This window comes from Typopeltis vanoorti, chromosome 2, assembly GCF_054136105.1.
Source record: "Typopeltis vanoorti isolate ZY-2024b chromosome 2, IOZ_Tvanoo_1.0, whole genome shotgun sequence".
Classification (NCBI taxonomy): Eukaryota; Metazoa; Arthropoda; class Arachnida; order Uropygi; family Thelyphonidae; genus Typopeltis; species Typopeltis vanoorti.
This window is the reverse complement of record NC_143550.1, coordinates 173,790,396-173,814,789: the sequence shown is the minus strand read 5'-3', so window position 1 is coordinate 173,814,789 and position 24,394 is coordinate 173,790,396. Positions and strand designations below refer to the sequence as shown.

General features: G+C 34.8%; 1 protein-coding gene across 2 annotated transcripts in view; it reads right to left on the bottom strand.

Annotated features, from left to right (window-relative positions):
- LOC150109676 (low-density lipoprotein receptor-related protein 1B-like) overlaps window positions 1–24,394 on the bottom strand; it is a 361,753-nt gene that overhangs the window by 231,476 nt on the left and 105,883 nt on the right. For both annotated transcript variants that reach the window (XM_090409647.1, XM_090409653.1), the window contains exon 10: window positions 12,807–12,921. In XM_090409647.1, coding sequence (XP_090265773.1) covers window positions 12,807–12,921 — 115 coding nt within the window. The remainder of the gene's footprint in view (window positions 1–12,806; window positions 12,922–24,394) is intronic.

The following is a 24,394-nucleotide window of genomic DNA, read 5'->3' as shown; positions in this document are numbered from 1 at the left end:
TTCTTTCTGACACATACAATAGGTAAACTATCATGAATGATGACTTTTCTCTGTTTGACAATAATTCAACAGAAATCTCTAGACACTGCATACCATAAGCCAACTATTTATGATGCATAAAGGCTAACTGTACAAGGTTTACTTTTGGGATAGTACTGCAAGGCAGGAGATAAAGCTTTCTTCACCACAGCTTAGTATTCAAATGATAAATACCACTGCCATTTGATGCACTAGATAATAGAATGCAGGTTACCATCTTATTTTGTTAGGACATTTGAAATGCCTTTCTAATGAAAGCTGAAACAAGAATTGAAAAAACAATGAAAATTGAGTACAATAAAGAATTGTTTTACTCAACTTTCAGTGTAACTGTTTCCCAGGTTACATAACCAAACTAGGAAGCTATTATTATTATTGAGAAATGCGAAGCAGTGTTTCACAGAAAATTAGCAACTGCTAGGAAGAGAAACACTCTTCATTGCTAGGCTTTCAACCAGTTCCAATAAACTAAAGAAAAGGTTTTAAATTAATAACTTTTTTTTTTTTTTGAAGCAATGCTTAAATAACTGAAATGAGTTTAGTTTAAATAACTGAAATGTGTTTAGTGGAAAAATTTCAGCTCAACTCAATATCAATACAATTGAAGATCAGTACTATCAACATAAGAAGCCTCAATGGCAAAGAAATGAAGCTAGCTGATGAATTAGGTAAGTACCAGATGGACATAATAAGGGTGACTGAAACAAAAAAGAATAAAGCTGGTGAGCTCTTTCTGAGCAATAAATACAAAATGTTATATTCAGGCAATGACAATCAAGGAAAAGAAGGAGTAGCCATAGTATTCAACACAAAATACGAGGCTAATCTTCTTGAATGGAAGTCAGTAGAGTAATGTGGGCAAATATGAGAATGGGGAACTGGACAATGAGACTTATTTGTGCCTGTGGTCCCACAGAAGGTTTTACTAAGGTAGAAGTGGAGGAATTTTTTGATGCTTTAGAAAAAGCAACTCACACAATGAAAAATGACAAGTTGGTAATTTTGTTGGAGATCTAAATAGCAGAGTAGGAAATGATTGTGAGACATACAAAAATATTTTGGGAAAATTTGGAGAAAAGAGCAAAGCTAATAATAATGGCAAATACTTGTTGCATTTCGGCTCAGGACATGGACTGGTTATTACTAACACCATGTTCCAACATAAAATTGTGCACAAATTCACATGGAGAGAAGAGGCTAGGAATAAGAAAACTCTCATTGACTATGTTATTGTTGATAGTGATGTTTTCTCCCTGGTGCAGGGCACCAGAGTGTACAAGGATTTGAAATTGGAAGTGATCACTCTTTAGTCTTGAGCAGGATAAAATTGAATTTCATATTGAAAAGAATAACATGTAAGAAAGTTTTAAAGCGAATAAAAGTTGAGCTGCTCTCAGATGTGAACTGTAGACCAAAATACAGAAAGATTATTGAAAAGAAAATGAAAGAGTTTGAGAACAGGAATCAAACCTTGGAGATTCAGTGGCAAACTCTGAAGAAAACATTGATTGATTCTGCCAGAAAGGCATGTGGTGAGGTTGCGTGCAAGGATAAAAAAATAAGAACTCCCTGGTGGACACAGGAAGTTAAAGAGGCAGTGAAGGAAAAGAAGAAAGCATATGAAAAGTTCCTTGCAAATAAGTCAGCTTTTACTCTTACAGAATACAGAGACAAATGTAAGAAAGCTAAACAATATGTAAAACTAGCTAAACAAAAGTCATGGGAGGACTTTGGCAAGAATATAGAAAATAAATATCAAGAAGGTGGCAAAATATTCTGGAGGTTGTTGAAGAAGCTTAGGAATGGAGGAAAGAGTGCCATAAAAGGAATTAGAGATGACAAAGGTGACATGAAAACAGGAGAAAAAGATATCCTTGAAGTATGGAGTAAGTACTTTGAAAAACTGCTAAATGAAACAAGCAGTGATGACAGCACGGTGGTAAAAAACACTGTCCAGGCATGCATTCAGGAATACATATCCATACTTGAAGTAGAAAAAGCCATGAAAGGCTTGAAAGGTGGAAAAAAAGCAGGAGCAGATGATATTCAACCAGAAATGCTGAAGTATGGTGGTATAAAAGTCTTACAGTGGCTGCACTGCATAGTTCAGAAAGCCTGGACAGAGGGACGAATTCCCGATGATTGGAGTAGAGCTCTCACAGTACCCATATATAAAAAGGGAAATAAAACTGAATGTGAGAATTACAGAGGTATTTCCCTACTGAATGTTCCTGGCAAGATCTATGCAAGTATACTTGAGAAACGGTTGAGAAGAATTGTGGAAGAAAAGCTTGGTGAAGAACAAGCTGGATTCAGGCCAAATAGAGGCTGTCAGGATCAGATCTTCACTTTACGACAAATAGTCGAGAAAGAATGGGAATATAACAGAGATCTGTATTTAAGTTATGTCGATTTGGAAAAGGCATATGACAAGGTGCAAAGAGAGAAGCTATTCAATATGCGGCAGTTATATAGTGTCAATGGGGCATTATATCAAGCAATACTTAGTCTTTATTTGAGTTGTAAGTCAGCAGTTAGAATTGAAGCAAGTACAGGAAGATGGTTTAATGTTAAATCTGGTGTGAGACAAGGATGTACATTATCCCCTCTGTTATTCATTATCTATATGGATCACATTATGAAGGAAAGTGGTATTAAACCTGATATTAGAATCGGAGATGTTAATGTCAGCTCTTTGCTTTATGCGGATGATGTTATACTTCTAAATAAATCCGCTACAAGTCTGCAAGATTCTCTGACTAAATTGAATAGCTGTTGCAATAGATATGGTATGAAGGTCAGCAATAAAAAGACAAAGACAATGAAAATAGGCAGAATCATTGAAAATGTCAACTGTGCTGTGAATGGAGAACCTGTGGAACAAGTAAAACATTTCAGCTACTTAGGCACGATTTTTACTGAAGATGGTAAATTAAATAAAGAAATAGACAACAGAATCAGCAAAGCTGGTATGGTGGGAAGCCAATTGAATAAATTCATATGGAATAAGAGAGAAATTAGTCAGAACACTAAATTAGCTGTATACAAGACAGTGTTCAAACCAGTTTTAACTTATGGATCTGAGAGCTGGGTCAGAAGTAAAACACTTGATCAAAGAATAGAGACCGCAGATATGAGAGTCCTGAGAAAGATTAGAGGCGTGAACAGATGGCATCAATGGCAATATCATATTAAAAACGAGGATATTAGGAAAGAACTTGACATTGTCAGCATCCAGGAATGCGTTAGCAGAGCTAATCTCAGATGGTATGGTCACTTAAATATAATGGGAGAGAAAAGATTAACAAAACAAGTGTTCTCTGCCAGGTTGGCAGGAAAACGACCCAGAGGAAGACCAAGATATAGGTGGATTGATACGGTACAAAATGCCTTAGACGATAGAAATATAAGATCTAATAATGTTGGAGTCGTGACAAGTAACAGACTGATTTGGAGGAAAATTATAGATAGGAAGTTATTAATGATATAATTTTTTCATGTAGTACTATCATATCCTGTACACCCATTGAGGGTACATGACAGGAATTTCATGATGATAATTCTGTCGTCTAGGGCACTTTGTACCTTATCAATCCACCTATATCTTGATCTTCCTCTGGGTCATTTTGCTGCTAACCTGGCAGAGAACACTTGTTTTGCTAATCTTTCTTCGCCCATTCTGTTTAAGTGACCTTGCCATCTTAGATTAGCTCTGCTAACGCATTCCTGGACACTGACAATGTCTCCTAATATCCTCGTTTTCAATATGATATTACCATTGATGCCACCTCTTCATGCCTATAATCTTTCTCAAGACTCTCATATCTGCAGTCTCTAGTCTTTGGTCAAGTGTTTTACTTCTGACACAGCTCTCAGATCCATAAGTTAAAACTGGTTTGAACACTGTCTTGTATACAGCTAATTTAGTGTTCCGACTAATTTCTCTCTCATTCCATATGAATTCATTCAATTGACTTCCCACCATACCAGCTTTGCAGATTCTGTTGTCTATTTCTATATTTAATTTACCATCTTCACTAAAAGTGATGACTAAGTAGCTAAATGTTTTACTTGTTCCACAGGTTCTCCATTCACAACACAGTTGACATTTTCAATGATTCTGCCTATTTTCATTGTCTTTGTCTTTTTATTGCTGACCTTCATACCATATCTATTACAACAGTTATTCAATTTAGACAGAGAATCTTGCAGACTTGTAGCGGACTTATTTAGAAGTATAACATTAAGTTTTAAAAGAGGTAAACCGTGAGTAGACATAACTATACAAGTAAATAATGGAAAAACTCACGTAGAAATATTATTTAATAGTATAATTTTCGCCTGTGTGTCACAGGCATCTTCAGTACAATTAGGCACAAAAATTAAACACTAACTGACAATTCCAAAAAGCGCCAACTAAGTAGCTGGTGTAAGATAACTAAAAAGGTCAATAACTTTCCTAAAAAAAAAAAAAAAAAAAAAAATTTAATACAATAAAAAGTTAGGAAAGATTAGCTGATTTGTAAAGTACTATCTCCCATAAAGGGGATAGACGTAAGCCATCGGATCTGTTTAAGTTAGGAAAATGAAGTAGAGTTTCACATGCTTCTTTATAAAGGCGTTCCATGAGAAACTGACTTTTGTGAAGAACTCTCGTCTTTCTCCAATGAACTCTGTGTCTAGTGAAGATGGCATGTTCTGCAAGTCCAGACTTTTCAGGTTTAAAGTATTCAATATAAGATTGGTGTTCTTCTAGCCGAATGGAGGCAGATCTTCCCGTTTGTCCGAAATAACATAATCCACAAGAGCACGGAATCTGGTAGACACCTGGATGATTAAGATGTGGAAGCTTGTCCTTTGGAGAAGCGAGAAAGGTGGAGATTTTTCTAAACGGTCAAAAGGCAACAAAAATATTCAGTGGTTTTAAAATTTTTGCTATACGTTCACTGATGCCTTGTATATAAGGGATGGTAATGCGCGTTATTTCCTCTGTGTTTGAAGAGGGAGACATATTAAATCTACTCAAAGTTCTTTTAATGAAGCAATTCTTATAGCCATTAGATAGAAAGGAAGAAGTTATATATCGTATTTCTTTCTGTAAAAGATCGTCTGTAGAACAAAAGGAGTGGGCCCGATGAACCAGTGTTTTAATAGTTCCTGCCTTTTCACTAGGATGGTGATGAGATTCCGCATGGATATAGTGGCCTGTATGAGTCTTCTTTCTATAAACTGAGAAATGTAGGTTACCATCTGGTTGGCGAAGAATTAGAAGATCTAAAAAGGCTAACTGCTTATTTGATTCTACTTCTAGGGTAAACTTGATCCTAGGATGAAATGCGTTTAACTTATTGAGAAATTGTTGAAGTTCATCAGAAGAGCCATTCCATACAGCAAAAATGTCATCGACATATCTGAACCAATGAGTAGGTCTGGGAGAAATATTGTCAAAGATACGTTGTTCAAAATGTTCCATAAAGAAATTAGAGATAGCAGGAGAGAGAGGATTACCCATTGCTGTTCCTTCAATTTGTTGATACAACTTATTTTTAAAAGAAAAATAACCAGAATTTATTACAAAATCAAATAAGTTTAAAATGTCTGAAGGAAATTCCTGTTGTAGTAATTCAATACTTTCCGAAAGTAATTCAATACTTTCTATCTAATGGCCCAGGTTATTCCAACCTGTTGTAAAATAAAAGAAGTTTTTAGGTCCCCAAAAGCTCATCGGATCTACTTCAAAGCTAGTAAGTCTCTTTTAAATATTCAGCTACACGAAGCTAAAAAATCTCTTGCCATCTTAAATAGAGAAATTATGGATATAAAAATTGCTCTGGAATCTAATTTAACTGTTGAAACTTTTATTACTGTAATGCGCATATCTTCGAGTTCTTACTTAAAGGTTTTCAATGATTCTCGTGACAAGCTGAAACGCAAATTTGAATCACTAGTCAGCTTACCTAGATCCAGTAATAATACTATTGATATAGATAAAGTAGTCATAAATGTTTCCGGACGTCCACTAACAGACTGTGAACGTTTTGTTTTATCAAAAGGATATGATTTCGCTGTTACGCCGAATAAGGTGCCTATTATGGATTTTTTTCATAACATAGACAGGGGTATTCGATCCTTACCCCAAAAAACAGCCAACAGATTACGTTTTGAATGTGCACAAATTCTTTTTCATGCCAAGCCTCCTGGTCCTAATCTTTCTTACTCTGAATTTAAAGCATTGAAATCACTGAAGAATAACAATAATTTAATAATTACGAAAGCTGATAAGGGGAAGGCTGTAGTGATTCAAGATAGGAAGGAATATGAGAGAAAAATGTCTCTTTTACTTCGCGACTATTCAACTTATAGGCCTCTTACATCGGATCCTACCCGGAGTCAATTGAAGAGACTTAATTCTCTTATAGATAATGTATCTACATGGAATGAAGATCAAAAGAAAAAACTTAAAACCTTCTTCGGTCGTACACCTAGATTGTATGGTCTTCCAAAAGTTCATAAACCAGGCATTCCGTTAAGACCAGTCGTAGATTGTATAGGTTGCCCAACTTACAAAATCTCAAAATTTTTATCTAATTTACTCTCCTCTTCAACTAGAAGAACTGATACTTATATAAAAAATACATTGGATTTTAAAAATAAAATTTCAGATCTTCATTTGGACGTTTCTGATATCATGATCAGTTTAGATGTTGTTTCTTTATTTACAAATGTGCCTCTTTCGGAAAGTATTGAATTACTACAACAGGAATTTCCTTCAGACATTGTAAACTTATTTGATTTTGTAATAAATTCTGGTTATTTTTCTTTTAAAAATAAGTTGTATCAACAAATTGAAGGAACAGCAATGGGTAATCCTCTCTCTCCTGCTATCTCTAATTTCTTTATGGAACATTTTGAACAACGTATCTTTGACAATATTTCTCCCAGACCTACTCATTGGTTCAGATATGTCGATGACATTTTTGCTGTATGGAATGGCTCTTCTGATGAACTTCAACAATTTCTCAATAAGTTAAACGCATTTCATCCTAGGATCAAGTTTACCCTAGAAGTAGAATCAAATAAGCAGTTAGCCTTTTTAGATCTTCTAATTCTTCGCCAACCAGATGGTAACCTACATTTCTCAGTTTATAGAAAGAAGACTCATACAGGCCACTATATCCATGCGGAATCTCATCACCATCCTAGTCAAAAGGCAGGAACTATTAAAACACTGGTTCATCGGGCCCACTCCTTTTGTTCTACAGACGATCTTTTACAGAAAGAAATACGATATATAACTTCTTCCTTTCTATCTAATGGCTATAAGAATTGCTTCATTAAAAGAACTTTGAGTAGATTTAATATGTCTCCCTCTTCAAACACAGAGGAAATAACGCGCATTACCATCCCTTATATACAAGGCATCAGTGAACGTATAGCAAAAATTTTAAAACCACTGAATATTTTTGTTGCCTTTTGACCGTTTAGAAAAATCTCCACCTTTCTCGCTTCTCCAAAGGACAAGCTTCCACATCTTAATCATCCAGGTGTCTACCAGATTCCGTGCTCTTGTGGATTATGTTATTTCGGACAAACGGGAAGATCTGCCTCCATTCGGCTAGAAGAACACCAATCTTATATTGAATACTTTAAACCTGAAAAGTCTGGACTTGCAGAACATGCCATCTTCACTAGACACAGAGTTCATTGGAGAAAGACAAGAGTTCTTCACAAAAGTCAGTTTCTCATGGAACGCCTTTATAAAGAAGCATGTGAAACTCTACTTCATTTTCCTAACTTAAACAGATCCGATGGCTTACGTCTATCCCCTTTATGGGAGATAGTACTTTACAAATCAGCTAATCTTTCCTAACTTTTTATTGTATTAAATTTTTTTTTTTTTTTTTTTTTAGGAAAGTTATTGACCTTTTTTGTTATCTTACACCAGCTACTTAGGTGGCGCTTTTTGGAATTGTCAGTTAGTGTTTAATTTTTGTGCCTAATTGTACTGAAGATGCCTGTGACACACAGGCGAAAATTATACTATTAAATAATATTTCTACGTGAGTTTTTCCGTTATTTATTTGTATAAGTATAACATTGTCTGCATAAAGCAAAGAGGTGAACATTAACATCTCCAATTTTGATATCATATTTATTACCACTTTCCTAAATAAAGTGATCCATACAGATATTGAATAACAGAAGGGATAATGTACATCCTTGTCTCACACCAGATTTAACATTAAACCATCTTCCTGTACTTCCTTCAATTCTAACTGCTGACTAACAACTCGAATAAAGACTAAGTATTGCTTGATATAATGCCCCATTGACACCATATAAATGTAGCATATTGAATAGCTTCTCTCTTGGCACCTTGTCATATGCCTTTTCCAAATCAACAAAACTTAAATACAGATCTTTGTTATATTCCCATGTTTTCTCGACTATTTGTCGTAAAGTGAAGATCTGATCCTGACAGCCTCTATTTGGCCTGAATCCAGCTTGTTCTTCAACAAGCTTTTGTTCCACAATTCTTCTCAATCATTTCTCAAGTATACTTGCATAGTTCTTGCCAGGAACACTCAGTAGGGAAATACCTCTGTAATTCTCACATTCAGTTTTATTTCCCTTTTTATATATGGGTACTATGAGAGCTCTACTCCAATCATCGGGAATTCGTCCCTCTGTCCAGGCTTTCTAAACTATACAGTGCAGCCACTGTAAGACTCTTATACCATCATACTTCAGCATTTCTGGTCGAATACCATCTACTCCTGCTGCCTTTCAACATTTCAAGCCTTTGATGGCTTTTTCTACTTCAAGTATGGATATGTATTCCTGACTGCAGCCTGGTCAGTGTTTTTTACCACTGTGCTGTCATCATTGCTTGTTTCAATTAGCAGTTTTTCAAAGTAATTACTCCATACTTCAAGGATATCTTTTATTCCCATTTTCATGTCACCTTTATCATCTCTAACTCCTTTTACAGCAGTCTTTCCTCCATTCCTTAGCTTCATCAACAACCTCCAGAATATTTTGCCACCTTCTTGATATTTATTTTCTATATTCTTGCCAACGTCCTCTCATGACTTTTTGTTTAGCTAGTTTTACACAGTGTTCAGCATTCTTGCATTTGTCTCTGTATTCTCTAAAAGCACAAGCTGACTTATTTGCCAGGAACTTTTGAAATGCTTTCTTCTTTTCCTTCACTGCCTCTTTAACTTCCTGTGTTCACCATGGAGTTATAATTTTTCGGTCCTTGCAGACAACTTCACCACATGCATCTCTAGCTGAATCAATCAGGGCTTTCTTCAGAGTTTGCCACTGAATATCCAAGATTTGATTATTGTCCACAGTTCACATCTGAGAGCTGCTCAAGTTTTATTCGCTGTAAAACTTTCTTACATGGTATTCTTTTCAATATGAACTTCACTTTTATCCTGCTCAAAACTAAATACTGATCACTTCAAATTTCAAATCTTCTGTACACTCTAGTGTCCTGCACCAGGGAGAAAACATCACTATCAACAATAACATAGTCTATGAGACTTTTCTTATTCCTTGCCTCTTCTCTCCATGTGAATTTGTGCACATTTTTATGTTGGAACATGCTGTTAGTAATAACCAGTACATGTCCTGAGCAGAAATTCAACAGATATTTGCCATTATTATTAGCTTTGCTCTTTTCTCCAAATTTTCCCAAAATATTTTTGTATGTCTCACAATCATTTCCTACTCTGCTATTCAGATCCCCAACAAAATGACCAACTTGTCATTTTTCATTGTGTCAGTTGCTTTTTCTAAAGCCTCAAAAAATTCCTCCACTTCCCCCTTAGTAGAACCTTCTGTGGGACCACAGGCACAAATAAGTCTCATTGTCCAGTTCCCAATTCTCATATTTGCCCACATCACTCTACTTGAAATTGCCTGCCATTCAAGAAGATTAGCCTCGTATTTAGTGTTGAATACTATGGCTACTCCTTCTTTTCCTTGATTGTCATTGCCTGAATATAACATTTTGTATTTATTGCTCAGAAAGAGCTCACCAGCTTTGGTCTTTTTTGTTTCAGTCACCCTTATTATGTCCATCTGGTACTTACCTAATTCATCAGCTAGCTTCATTTCTTTGCCATTCAGGCTTCTTATGTTGATAGTACCGATCTTTAACTCTGGCAATGTTGAGTTGGGTGTGTTTTCAGATTTATTCCAGTAGCTGACTTGTCGCCGTTTGCCCTGGTTCCCTGGTGAAAACAACGGAGGCCTTGTTTAACCGGGCAACGCCTCAGCTGGCATGAAATTTTGTCATGTTGCACCATCATTTTTTAGTTTGGTTTAACCAATAAGAATACAATTTGGTCGGTTAAATCCCAAATTGCCAGCCCATCCTCGTTCATTCAGTATCCAAGTAGATACCCAACAGGGTGCACCAGGAGAAGGTGAGGATTGGACATTAGGTCAGAAGCTCTGGTCGGTTCTCTGCATTCCTTTAAAGGCTATGTGTAGGTCTCCTATCAGTTATACAGCTTTGACCCTTAAGCACCCCAGGATGAAACTAAATTTATAAAAATTTATGTCTTTATAAAGTTTGTTCTATTAAAATAAATCATTTTTTGTTTACATGTACATCTTATATCAAATAAAATAGACATTTACAACGAAATATGTTTTATTTATTTATTATTATTTTGATAAGAGGGTACTTGGTAATAATGAAAATTTAAGAAGGGGTACTTGGATGTCTGAAGTTTGAGAAACACTGCACTAGGCTAACCGAGCGGACTGCTAAGCCCTGACCTTATTAAATCAAAAGCATTGTCTCTTTGTAACCTTTGGAAGAAAAGGGCTATCAATGATGGAAAAGAAGAATTCAACGTTAGTGCTGGGTGATTTGAGTGTTTCAAAAAGAGAAATAGCCTACATAATGTTCTAATCACAGGCAGAGCTGCAAGTGCAGATAAGAAGATATTCAGAGATTTTGAAGAAAATTATGTAAGAAGGGGACTATTGTGATCAACAAATATTTAATGTCAATGAAACTGGCTTTTTTTTTTAGAAGTGAATCCCTTCCAAGACTTTTCTAGTCAAATCAGAGAAATCTCAGCCTGGTTATAAAGTCGCAAAGTAGAATGATCTACTTTGCGACTTTATAACCTATGTGCTACCAAACATGCAAGCTGTTTGGTAGCACATTCTTCCACATTGTGCAAATGATTTTAGAGGCTTTTCAAATTAATTTAATTAATTAAATCTCATTGTGAGAAGTTGAGTGATTCCGACCTGCTAAATTTAGATGCACAGCGGGAAGATCCTGAAGAATATGAAGAAAATTTAATCACTGACAAGCCCAATGAGGTTTCACAGAAACAATTTTAAAATAGTTTTTGTACAATCAAAGTTTTTAAGCAGCAATGCTTAGAGACTGACCCTGGTGAAGAGAGAACCAGTAAAATTTGCAGAAGTGGCAATAGGGCAATACTGTCAGTTGTATGAAAAAAAGAAACAGAATGCCTGCCAAACAACATTAGCTCAATTCTTTGTTAAGAAGCAGAATAATAAATTTATATTCTGAATATGTTTTATCGTCTTTCAGCTTCATGGTTTTCCTTTAACTAGGCCCTGAGACATACCCTAATTCTTTTATAAAAAAAATTAAAGGTCACAAAAGAAATCTGAGGAACAAATTATACATTTTCCCATAGGTATATTAGTGCATTTTCGATTAATGCGCCTGTTTTAAAGAACACATTAATCGAGGGATTGCTGTAAATGTAGTCAAAGAACTGGGAGCTAGATTTTTCTCTCACAGAATAGTGTGTGACTGAAATGGAATATGGTTTGCCTTTGGATGTGGTGAGTGCAGATAGCATGAATATATTCTAGAAAAGGTATGACAGATGTTGTGATGTGTGGCCTCCCTCAGGAGTCTGAAGTAATAGTCTGAAGATATCTTGTAATAGTATAAGATATCACTATAATCTGTATATTGTAAGGGTTGTAGATTAGTGAGAAGATCAAGTATTTTGTTCATTCTGTTAGAACTGCAACCATTAAATAAGGCTCAATAGACTTTTATAATAAAATATTACCGAGAGGTGGGGGGGGGGGGGGTCATGGAAAGGTCTGAAGATCTCTGCTAGTATGAGTCAGTTTGCTGTACATTGTGTCTATTAACTATTAATGTGTCTTCCATTAGGAAGAAATGTTAAAAACCTGGACAAACCAGACTATTTATTTATTTATTTATTTTTTTTTTTTTTCCCCTATTACTGGATTATAGGATGCTAATTGTCAAATGGAGGAAGGAAGTATTCGGTGTGTTTGGACTATGTGGTAAAATGAAAAACATATCATCATAATTCTACATTTCTGATAACTTACTTTTCAAGGAATGTATAAGATGCTATGATAGTATTACATGATAAGTTCACATTATTACTAACTTCCTATGACAATTTTTCTCAAAATACATCAACATATCTTCACCAGACAAAATTTAAGAGTTAAATGTCTTCCTCCCTGATGGCAAAATATCTAGAATTTTGCCATCCATGTTGGTTACTTTACTTGCAAGAGCAATATGAAAATATATAAAATATACTGATATGAAAGTCATTAAAAAAAAATCATTCAATTCATACCTCTGGGCTCTCCTCATTCCATTAAATTTTCAGTATGACCTTGTAAATCCCCGCTTTTGTTGGAATTCATAATATAGAGAAAATGGCATAAAGATGGAAACAAAATTAAAACCTAAAACTACTTACCTAAGTGAACAAGAACTTTTGGTTCTCCTTCCAAGAGCTGTTGTTTTAAAATTTTCTTATCTTCTATCCAGAAGAGGATATCTTTTATTGGATTGAGAGCTAAGCTATTCTCATTCTAAAACAAACAAACAAACAAAAAAAAAAAAAAATATATATATATATATATATACATACACACACACACACAAAATTTCTTCAAATTAGTTATTTAAAAAAAAAAAAGGTATTTATAGCCTATCTTACAATTCTACACCCAAAGATACAATGACCAATGACACCCAGGATTTCAATTCCACATATACAGTAATCTACCATTTATCCAACTTCCAAAACAGCAGTCCTTCAAAGATTTGAACCTCAGGTCAACTGACCTCTGAAATTGTACTTTCTCTCTATACATTAGTGCTCCTGTGCAGTCAGCTGAATTTAATCACATTCTTCCTTTTATTTTCTTAACACCAGATTTTTTTTTATTAGATATGTAGAAGTATAATCAACTGCAAATATAGCAGTAACATAATGGAAAAAATATAACATTGTTGGTTAAAATAAAAGTATACTGCCTTAAACGAATTCATCACATTTTCTTTAGAAAGATATCCTAATGACGCATTCATGATTTATAAATGTGGTCTCTTGTTTGAGTTTAGTAAGCTTAAATTTAAAATCAACTATTTTACAATGGAGACTCAAGTCTCCACTGTAAAACTATTTTACAGTGGAGACTCAAGTTTGCTTTTAGTTGGCTAAGAAATATTATTATTATTATTATTATTATTCCTGACACCTCCAAGGAGTCCGAAGACTCATCATGGGAGGATACCTACAACTGTCTCAACCACTACATCAAACTTCTACTACGAATCATCTCCATCAACACCATCTATCGCCCACCACAACTAGTATTTTTTTGTCTGTAAATTGTGTGTGTTCTGAAGGGCTGATTTGTCTGTATGCGGGATGAAAAACCCGAGTTTCCGGGAGAAAAAACCCTGCTACCTCCGTATGAGATCGGCTAACTCACCTTCGATTGAAATCGTCCAGATAAAGATTCCTCCCATCGTGAAGAGAATCAAACTTAGGCCTATTCCAATCGAAGGGCGCAATGTGCCATCGTTCTTCCAATTACACTACGGAGGCGCTTAATATCAATGTTTATTCCGACTTTCTAAATTTAGCAAGAACAAAGATTACAACTATTTATATTTATGGTCTATTTTTGCCATTCATGTGCTATGCTGTGTGAAGAAATTTCATAGTGCATACCTTGACTGCTGTATGTTACAAATCTGGCTGTTATTCCTTTTAAACTCCATCATCATCATCAAATTCCCATCATTTACCCTCAAGGGGTGTACAGGATATGATACTACTACAGGAAAAACTTACATCATTACTAACTTCCCACCTACAATTTTCTGCCAAATCAATCTGTTACCTGTCAAAGTTACAACAATGTCAGATCTTATATTTATATATCTATCTTCAAATGCACTTTTACCGTATCAATCCACCTATATCTTGGTCTTCATCTGGGTCTTTTTCCTGCCAACCTGGCAGAGAACACTTGTTTGACTAATCTTTCCTCACCCATTCTGTTTAAGTGACCATACCACCTGAGATTTGCTCTGCTAATGCATTCCTGGATGCTGACAATGGCAAGTTCTTTCCTAATATACTCGTTTTTAACATGATATAGCCATTGATGCCATCAGTTCATGTACCTAATCTTTCTCAGGACTCGCATATTTGCAGCCTCTAGTCTTTGGTCAAGTGTTTTACTTCTGACCCAGCTCAGATCTATAAGTTAAAATTGGTTTGAACACTTTCTTGTATTCAGCTAATTTAGTGTTTTGACTAATTTCTCTCTTATTCCATATAAAATTATTCAGTTGGCTTCCTACCATACCAGCTTCGTTGATTCTGTTGTCTATTTCTATATTTAATTTACCATCTTCACTAAAAATTGTGCCTAAGTAGCTGAAATGTTTTACTTGTTCTATAGGTTCTCCATTTACAATGCAGCTGATATTTTCAATTATTTTCTGCCTATTTTCATTATCTTTGTTTTGTTATTGCTGACGTTCATACCATATCTATCACAACAGTTATTCAATTTAGTCAGGGAATCTTGCAGACTTGTAGCAGATTTATTTAGAAGTATAACATCATCTGCATAAAGCAAGGAGCTGACATTAACATCTTCAATTTTGATATCAGGTTTAATACCACTTTCCTTCATAATGTAATCCATATAGATAATGAATAAGAGTTGACAATGTACATTCTTGTCTGACACCAGATTGAACATTAAACCATCTCCCTGTACTTCAATTCTAACTGCTGACTTACAACTCAAATAAAGACTAAGTATTGCTTGATATAATGATCCATTTACACCATATGACTGTAGAGTTTTAAATATCTTCTCTCTTGGCACCTTGTCATATGCCTTTTCCAGATTGACAAAACTTAAACACAGATCTTTGTTATATTCCCATGACTTTTCAACTATTTGTCGTGAAGTGAATATCTCATCCTGACAGCCTCTATTTGGCCTGAATCCAGCTTGTTCTCACCAAGCTTCTCTTCCACAATCCTTCTCAACCGTTTCTCAAGTATACTGGAATAAATCTTACCTGGAACACTCAGTAGAGAAATACCTCTGTAATTCTCGCAAACAGTTTTATATCCTTTTTTATATATGGGTACTATGAGAACATCAATCCAATCATCTAGAATTCGTAATTCTGTCCAGCCCCTCTGAACTATGCAGTGCAGCCACTGTAAAACCTTTATACCTCCATACTTGAGCATTTCTGGTCTAATATCATCTACTATGGCTGCCTTTCCACATTTCAGACTTTTGATGGCTTTTTCTGCTTCAAGCATGGATATGTATTCCTGATTGCATGCCTGGTCAGTGTCTTTTATCACTGTGCTCTCATCACTGCTAGTTTCATTTTTAGCAATTTTTCGAAATAATTACTCCATACTTCAAGGATATCTTTTTCTCCAGTTTTCATATCACCTTTATCATCTCTAATTTCTTTCACAACACTCTTTCCTCCATTTCTGAGCTTCTTCAACAATCTCCAGAATATCTTGCCACCTTCTTGATATTTATTTACAATATTCTTACCAAAGTCTTCCAATGACTTTTGTTTAGCTAGTTTTACACAGTGTTTAGCTTTCTTACATTTGTCTCTGTATTCTCTACGAGCACATGCTGACTTATTTGCCAGGAACTTTTGTTACGCTTTCTTCTTTTCCTTCACTGCCTCTAACTTCCTGTGTCCACCAGGAAGATTTTCTATCCTTGCAGACCTCACTACATGCCTCTTTGCCAGAATCAATCAATGTTTCCTTCAGAGCTTGCCATTGAATTTCCAAGGTTTGATTCCTGTTCTCAAACTCTCATTTTTTCTTGAATAATGTTTGTATATTTTAGTCTACAGTTCACATCTGAGAGCTGCTCAACTGTTATTCGTTTAGAAACTTTCTTACATGTTCTTCTTTTCAATATGAAATTCAATTTTTATCCTACTTAAGACTAAATGGTGATCACTTCCAATTTCAAATCTTCTGTACACTCTAGTGTCCTGCACCAGGGAGAAAACATCACTATCAACAATAACATAGTCTATGAGACTTTTCTTATTTTCCTTGCCTCTTCTCTCCATGTGAATTTGTGCACATTTTTATGTTGGAACATGGTGTTAGTAATAACCAGTCCATGTCCTGAACAGAAATCCAACAAGTATTTGCCATTATTATTAGCTTTGCTCTTTTCTCCAAATTTTCCCAAAATATTTTTGTATGTCTCACAATCATTTCCTACTCTGCTATTTAGATCTCCAACGAATGGACCAACTTTTCATTTTTCATTGTGTCAGCTGCTTTTTCTAAAGCCTCAAAAAATTCCTCCACTTCCCCCTTAGTAGAACCTTCTGTGCGACCACAGGCACAAATAAGTCTCATTGTCCAGTCCCCAATTCTCATATTTGTCCACATCACTCTACTTGAAATTGGCTGCCATTCAAGAAGATTAGCCTCGTATTTGTGTTGAATGCTGTGGCTACGCCTTCTTTTCCTTGATTGTCATTGCCTGAATACAACATTTTGTATTTATTGCTCAGAAAGAGCTCACCAGCTTTGGTCTTTTTTGTTTCAGTCACCCTTATTATGTCTATCTGGTACTTACCTAATTCATCAGCTAGCTTCATTTCTTTGCCATTCAGGCTTCTTATGTTGATAGTACCGATCTTCAGTTGTATTGATATTGAGTTGAGGTGTGTTTTAGGATTTGTTCCAGTAGCTGACTTTTCGTTGTTTGCCCTGGTTCCCTGGCAAAAAGAACGGCGGCCTTGTTTAACCGGGCAACGCCCCAGCCAGCATGAAATTCTATCATGTTGTACCATTATTTAATATTGTGGTTTAAGCCAATAAGAATACAATTTGGTCGGCTAAATCCCAAATTGGCAGCCCATGCTCGTTCGTTCAGTATCCAGGTAGATACCTAACAGGGTGCACCACGAGAAGGTGAGGATTGGACATTAGGTCAGAAGCCCTGGTCGGTTCTCCACATTCCTTTAAAGGCTATGTGGAGTTCTCCTCTCAGTTATACAGCTTTGACCCTTAAGCACCTTCCCTTTCAAACTTGAGTTCATTAATTTGAAATTAAATGCAAATTTGAAACACCAATGCTTACTGCCAATTTATGTTAGTTGTGTGTTACAGAACCAATAGAAATAAATCCTGTTTCTCAGCAGTCTCATTCCAGTAAACTGTCTACAGGAATGTATTTACAATTGCTTCATAAATCTGTAGACTATATCTTTTTTTTTTTTTTGCTAGAATGTACACAATGCTAAATGACTGATGTTAATCAGTCATACTTTGCTCTAAGCCAGGCCTGAACAACTTTATTGTCTTTGAGGGCCAAACCCAACTTGGTCCACCTGACCAAGGGCCAGATCATTTTAGACTTAGAATCTTAGACTAGTCCACTGCAGCTAAACTTGCATATATTTGTTAGGTCTACAGTAAATACTAATTCATACGCACATTTAAATTTTTTAGAGAGTTACAATTAATATTATAATCAAAATTATTTACAAACAGATATAACTGCAAAATTTCTCAATAAAAACCACTTAAACATAAACACAAAGTTTACTAATAATTTGACTGAGAATATTACACTTATTCTCAGTGAAATATCAGTGCTCGAATGTCACAATATGGCACAGTGCATTTCTTTGTTGCCACTATTTTATCAAAGTTTGGTGTCATGTTTGAAGTGGCCGTTCCTAATATGGCCTCTAAATTGATATAACTTAAAGATGAACGCTGTTTGACTTTGTTCAAGTTCATGACCGAAAATGTTTGTTCACAAGTATATGTGCTCCCAAATATACAAAATACCTGGTAGGCAGTATCCAACAAACTTTTAAATTTATCCTTATCCAGAATAGAATAAATGCATGTAAAGTACTCTCCCTATGTTTGACCCAATAGTTTTCAGAACATTGGAGATCAATAACTTCCATTCAGAGTTCAACAGGTAGATTTCCTACTTCGACAGAAAATGAATCCTCAATCACTTTTATGCGGACATTGTCTTCATTACTCAATGGCATTCTTTTCTGAAACTTCTCACTTAGAAGTAATGTGCTTCTTATATTTTCCACCCACCATTGAATGATATTGTGATGGAATATTCTGTTGACAAATTAAGAAATGTGACATATCCCCCTTAGCAAGTTGATTTTCAAACAAACTTAATTTCATTTTGAATGCTTTTATAAGAGACATTAACCGATAAACAAACTTATTTTTTCCTTGAAGCTGTAAGTTAAGGTCATTCAAGTGACCCAAAATGTCACACAAGAAAAATAAATCTTGATTCCATTCTTCATCTATTATTTCTGGGAATTTTTCCATATCTTCTTGAGATTCCAAAAATTCAACTACTTAATTTTTTAGAGACAAAGCGTGACAAAACTTTACTGCGGCTCAATCAACGTACATCAGTGTGGTATGGTAGATCCCCGTACTCGGCATCATTTTCTTCTAGAAACGGCTGAAACAATCTGTATTTGAAACCCCGAGCTCGAATATAGTTGACCAGAGCAAATATTACTTTAATCACATGATCACACTGCAAAATCTTTGAACATAACACCTGCTGATGCATTAGGCAGTGAAATTTTGTCAATGGTTTGCCTGCATACTGTTCAATAAACGTTACAGCACCAACATTTTTTCCACACATAGATGGAACACCAATCAGTGCAAGCTGTTACTAAAATTCTTGAAATTTAAGGATAGTTTTTCAGTTTCACACATCTTTACATTTTCTGCGATATCCTTTCCTGTTGTTCTTCCTTTCATTGAACACAAACCAGCAAACTCCTCTGTCACCTCAAAATTCTTATTACCACCTCTTACATATATTAAAAGCTGTGCAGTATCTTTCACATCAGTACTTTCATCCATAGCAAGTGAATAATAAACAAATTCACTAGCCGATTTTTACAGGTTATCTTTAAGATCCTCGGCAATATCAGTCATCCTGTGCTGATTAGTCATACAGGACAAACTGATATTTTCAAAATTATTTTTCTTATCAGGACATAATTCGGAAATGGCAATGATCAGACACTTTTTTTTTTCTTTTTTATCAAATCTCCCTCAGTAAATGATTTGCCAGCACAAACTATTTCTTGTGATATTTTTAAGATTACCTTTGTGGTAACTTCATTTGCAGATGTCACTTTTTTAAAAGGCTTATTGTTCACCACTAAGGACTTTCAATAACTTTGCTTTTATTTGCTTTTCACTTGCATCCAACTTTCCAATGTAAGGATGTTTCGATTCAAAATGACGTCTCAGATTGTACTCTTTCGGCACAGTGATAGATTCCCAGCAAACAATGCAGACTATTTTGTCCTTAAACAACATAAAAAAAAAAATTGTTTGTCCACTCAGGGTTAAATGCTCGATTTCCGAATCTATTTTACGCTTTTTACTTAAGCTCATTATGTTGAGATTGACAATATTAATTACAAAAAACTAATGATGAAAAACCCACAATAATGCAGGTTATGATAACAGTTATGTAATGTATTGCTCCAGCTACAACCAACCACTACACTGCCAAAGCCAGTCAAGGCACAGCCTACTTTGTGTAATACAATTCGTACTCGTTCGTAGACATCAAGTCGTTATCACGGAGATGTAACTTTGAATTTCCCCGCAGCGACACCAGCGCTAACAAAACTTCAAAGTGATTGTAACAATTTGTTATTAAATATGACAGTGGGAATAACTCCAAATGAAATTTATTGTAGAGTTGAAAGAAACATGATTGTCACATTAATCGCATGAATGCAAACATGCAGAGTCTTATTAAAAATTTAATTCAACGCTACGAAAAAATGGTCTAATTTCATATTCCCCTGTATGATTAAACAATTCAATCAGGCATATGGGCCAAAATAAATAGCATTGCAGGCTGCATGCAGCCCGTATGTTGTGCAGGCTCTGCTCTAAGCAATTAAATTCATTTCCTGGCCACTTTTATGTTATCTGGCAATTTATTAATATAACAACATGTTGTACACTATTACAATAAAATGTCACATTTGTATATTAAAATTATTTAACTTAAGAATTAATTTATTATTCTTATTCATAATTCTAGCATGGATGATCATTCAGAAAAACTATGTAATTTTACTTAAAAGCTGAATAACAAAAATTAGGTTTTATGAAAAATTAAGACGTGTATTTTACTAGTATAAATATTCAAGAAATACATACTACCTAGAAGGTGGCCATTTTTACAAATACTAAAACACACCTCAACTCAACATCACCAGAGTTCAAGATCGGTACTATTAAAATAAGAACCTTGAATGGAAAGAAATGGAGCTGGCCGAAGAATTTGAGTTGTAAGTCAGCAATTAGAATTGAAGGAAACAAAGATGGTTTAATGTTAAATGTGGTGTCAGACAACGATGTACATTATCCCCTCTCTTATTCATTATCTGTATCACATTATGAAGGAAAGTGGTATTAAGTAATAAACCTGATATCAAAATTGGAGGTGTTAATCACAGCTCTTTGCTTTATGCAGATGATGTTATACTTCTAAATAAGCTAGAAGTCTGCAAGATTCCCTAACTAAACTGAATAACTGTTGTAATAGATATGGTATGAAGGTCAGCAATAACAAAACAAAGACAATGAAAATAGGCAGAAGCATTGAAAATATCACCTGCATTGTGAATGGAGAACCTATAGAACAAGTAAAACATTTCAGCTACCTAAGCACGATTTTTAGTGAAGATGGTAAATTAAATATGGAAATAGACAACAGTCAATAAAGCTGGTATGGTAGGAAGTCAACTGAATAAATTTATATGGAATAAGAGAGAAATTAGCCAAAACACTAAATTAGCTGTATACAAGACAGTGTTTAGAACAATTTTAACTTATAGATCTGAGAGCTGGGTTAGAGGTAAAACACTTGACCATAGACTAGAGACTGCAGATACAAGCATCCGTCCTGACAAAAGATTAGGGGCATGAACAGATGGCAGCAATGGCAATATCATATTAAAAATGAGAATATTAGGAAAGAACTTGATATTGTCAGCATTCAGAAATGTGTTAGGAGAGCTAATCTCAGGTGGTATGGTCACTTAAATAGAATGTGAGAGGAAAGATTAGCAAAACAAGTGTTCTCTGCCAGGTTGGCAGGAAAAAGATCCAGAGGAAGACCAAGATATAGGTGGATTGATACGGTAAAAAGTGCATTAGAAGATAGAAATATAAGATCTGATAATGTTGGGGTCTTGACAGGTAACAGACTGATTTGGAGAAAAATTGTAGATAGGAAGTTAGTAATGATGTAATCCTTTCTTTTAGTGTTGCACGGTGATCAGCAGCATTCATTTCAGAAATTATGGACTTTACAGCCATGTTATAAATAACTATTTTAATATCCCGAAATTTCGACCTTCATATTAAGATCATCATTGGGAGTATATACAAATATATAAGGACTAGCTGAGTTACATTTCAACACAGCAAGTTAAAGAAACAATGATTTGATCACCAGTTATTCTATTGGCATGACCTCTAGTGAAAGAAAAAAAATACAGATAAAATTACAAATTAATTATTTAGAAACTACATCAAAGCTATATTCTATTTAAGATAACATGAGAGAAACATTCTTTCTTATAGATAGTTTTCTTACAGTGACAATGATGATTTATTTTTAACATTACAATTGTTATATTAGATTTAGGATTCTGGATTATCTACAGTCCTGTTTGTAGTCAACTCTTGGGTAGAAAATGTGCCTTCCATATGCTTGGGATTTTTAGGCCATCATTAATGTTCGGATTGGAGTGGTTGATAAGAATGTCACAGGCTTCCTTAAATTTGCATTCATACCATTTTTTGGTATGATTATACAGTATACTCCAGGGTGGGCCAGCAGAGGGAGTGGGTCTTTGGATGAGTTGAGCAAGCTTTTTAATTTTGCAGGAGGTTTAAAGGTAGCTCTGAGGTTGTATTTCTGTAGTATTCTGTTTATTTTATCTGATATCCCTTTAATGTAAGGAATGGTTATAGTTTTATTGTAGTCTGGTTTATCTTTGTTTTTTTATTGAGGTCTTGTAGAGAATTTTCTTAATAGTGTTTTGGCTGTAACCATTTTTTAGAAAAGTATTGCTGATAACTTTAACATTTGGATTGAAATTCAGATTGTTGCTAATAACTTTAAACATAAGGAATGTCTCTAATTCTGTTTACGCTTATTCATCCCCCACCTTCCACACACAATCTGTCTGAAAAGCAACAACAAACATTAGCTGCAGTAAAATCATTTTACATCTTTCTCTCATCCAGAGATTTTTTTATTAATAAGGTCAAGCACATTTTGGCTACTTGAGATGTTTATGAGATATGCATGACTTCTGCATTAGTTCTTGGTATCTCTCCCAGGTCTGGATCTCAGTGATGAGACCTCAATAAAGGTCGAAACTGGTCTGGGTAGTGGCCCTTCCTATTATGCATAGCTTTATACAAGCCCAAAAGGGAGTGTGCTTTGCATTATGGGATGCATATTAAGGCAAGTGATATGAAGTCATTACCCTCTATATACAAGCAGCTCAGACTTGAATATATTTCATGTACAAAACATTGTTTTGCTTCCTTGGGAAAAGGATTAAAACCAAGTATATAATTTCTTGATATCTTTAACATTTAAAACATCAGCTCCACAATACAAATTATACATATGTAAAATAATTTAAGACGTTGTTTCTACTTGATATTTGTAGTACCATAGCAAATACTTTCATTATATATTTTGCCTCTTTATAAGTATTAAAATTCATTGTTTTATTGTTAAATCTAATTTTTATTAATTAATTCTTGTTCGGCTGTGCCTTTGTAAAATTCTACGTTTTCTCATTTGAAACTTATCTTCTTAACTTTCACTATATTTCAGAGTTTTTGTCAGTTATGTTACCTCTATCTTGTGGCCGCAATTAGTAAGGCTCACGTGTGCAAGAACAAAGAAAGTGACTCAGGCTGGAGCCAATCTCTTTGTCTGATTTACTGTTGTTTATTCTAAATTAAATTTTGGAAAATTTGTTTGTTAGTCAGCAGTGCCACCAAAATTCTAGGATAAGAGGAGTATCTCTCTCTCTGAAGAATAGAATACCCAGTATGAACACACAGCTCCTTCCTTTCCAACTTATCTCCATACCAAATTACAAATATTTCTTACTCTGCAGTCGTGGTAATATCTACTTTAAGATGCATAGGTTCGATTTTATGAGTAGTGCATTGGACTTAGACATCAGGCAAGTTATTTTGAGAAAAAAACAATTTATTCATCACTAAGAAACAAATACACAATTGACACAAATTAATTTGACTTAAATCTAATATGTACACTATATCTAACAAGTCAATATAAGTTATACGATCATTTCTCACAATCATCTAAATCTCAGCAGGACTACTTGTCTAGAAATTTACCCTCCTTTCTTAACTTTACATAAATCAGACCATCAACATATAATACTTCCGTCTTAAGGAATGACTACAACAAGTAGATTCATTATACAATTCAGCTAGGCTCTCTCTTACATAGAGTAAATCAATTCAATTGTTAGCTCAAGGCCTAAAGTCCTGCATCTCTAATTTTAAAACAATTCCATCAATTCAAACCACCGTCACAATCTAAGTTTCTTTCTGTAGCTGAATATCCCTTCTAGTTTCCGTTAGACTTCATCACTGCACCTGAACATCCTTTTCATAATTTGAAAGACTTCTTCCTTGTTATCAGCAGACAATTTAATTCCTATGGCTTGGAAGTTCGGCATCTGGTTCCTCCTAATATGACATGCCTTAGTTGCATTGTTCTTCTGGCCTTTGCTTCATGAATACAGGTCTCCAAATAAGATAACGATTCATCACCTACGATTCTAATGAAGCTCAGCTGCTGTTAACGATCATCGTACTTTCTTCTAAACTCCTCAGCTTATGTTGCCCTTGAT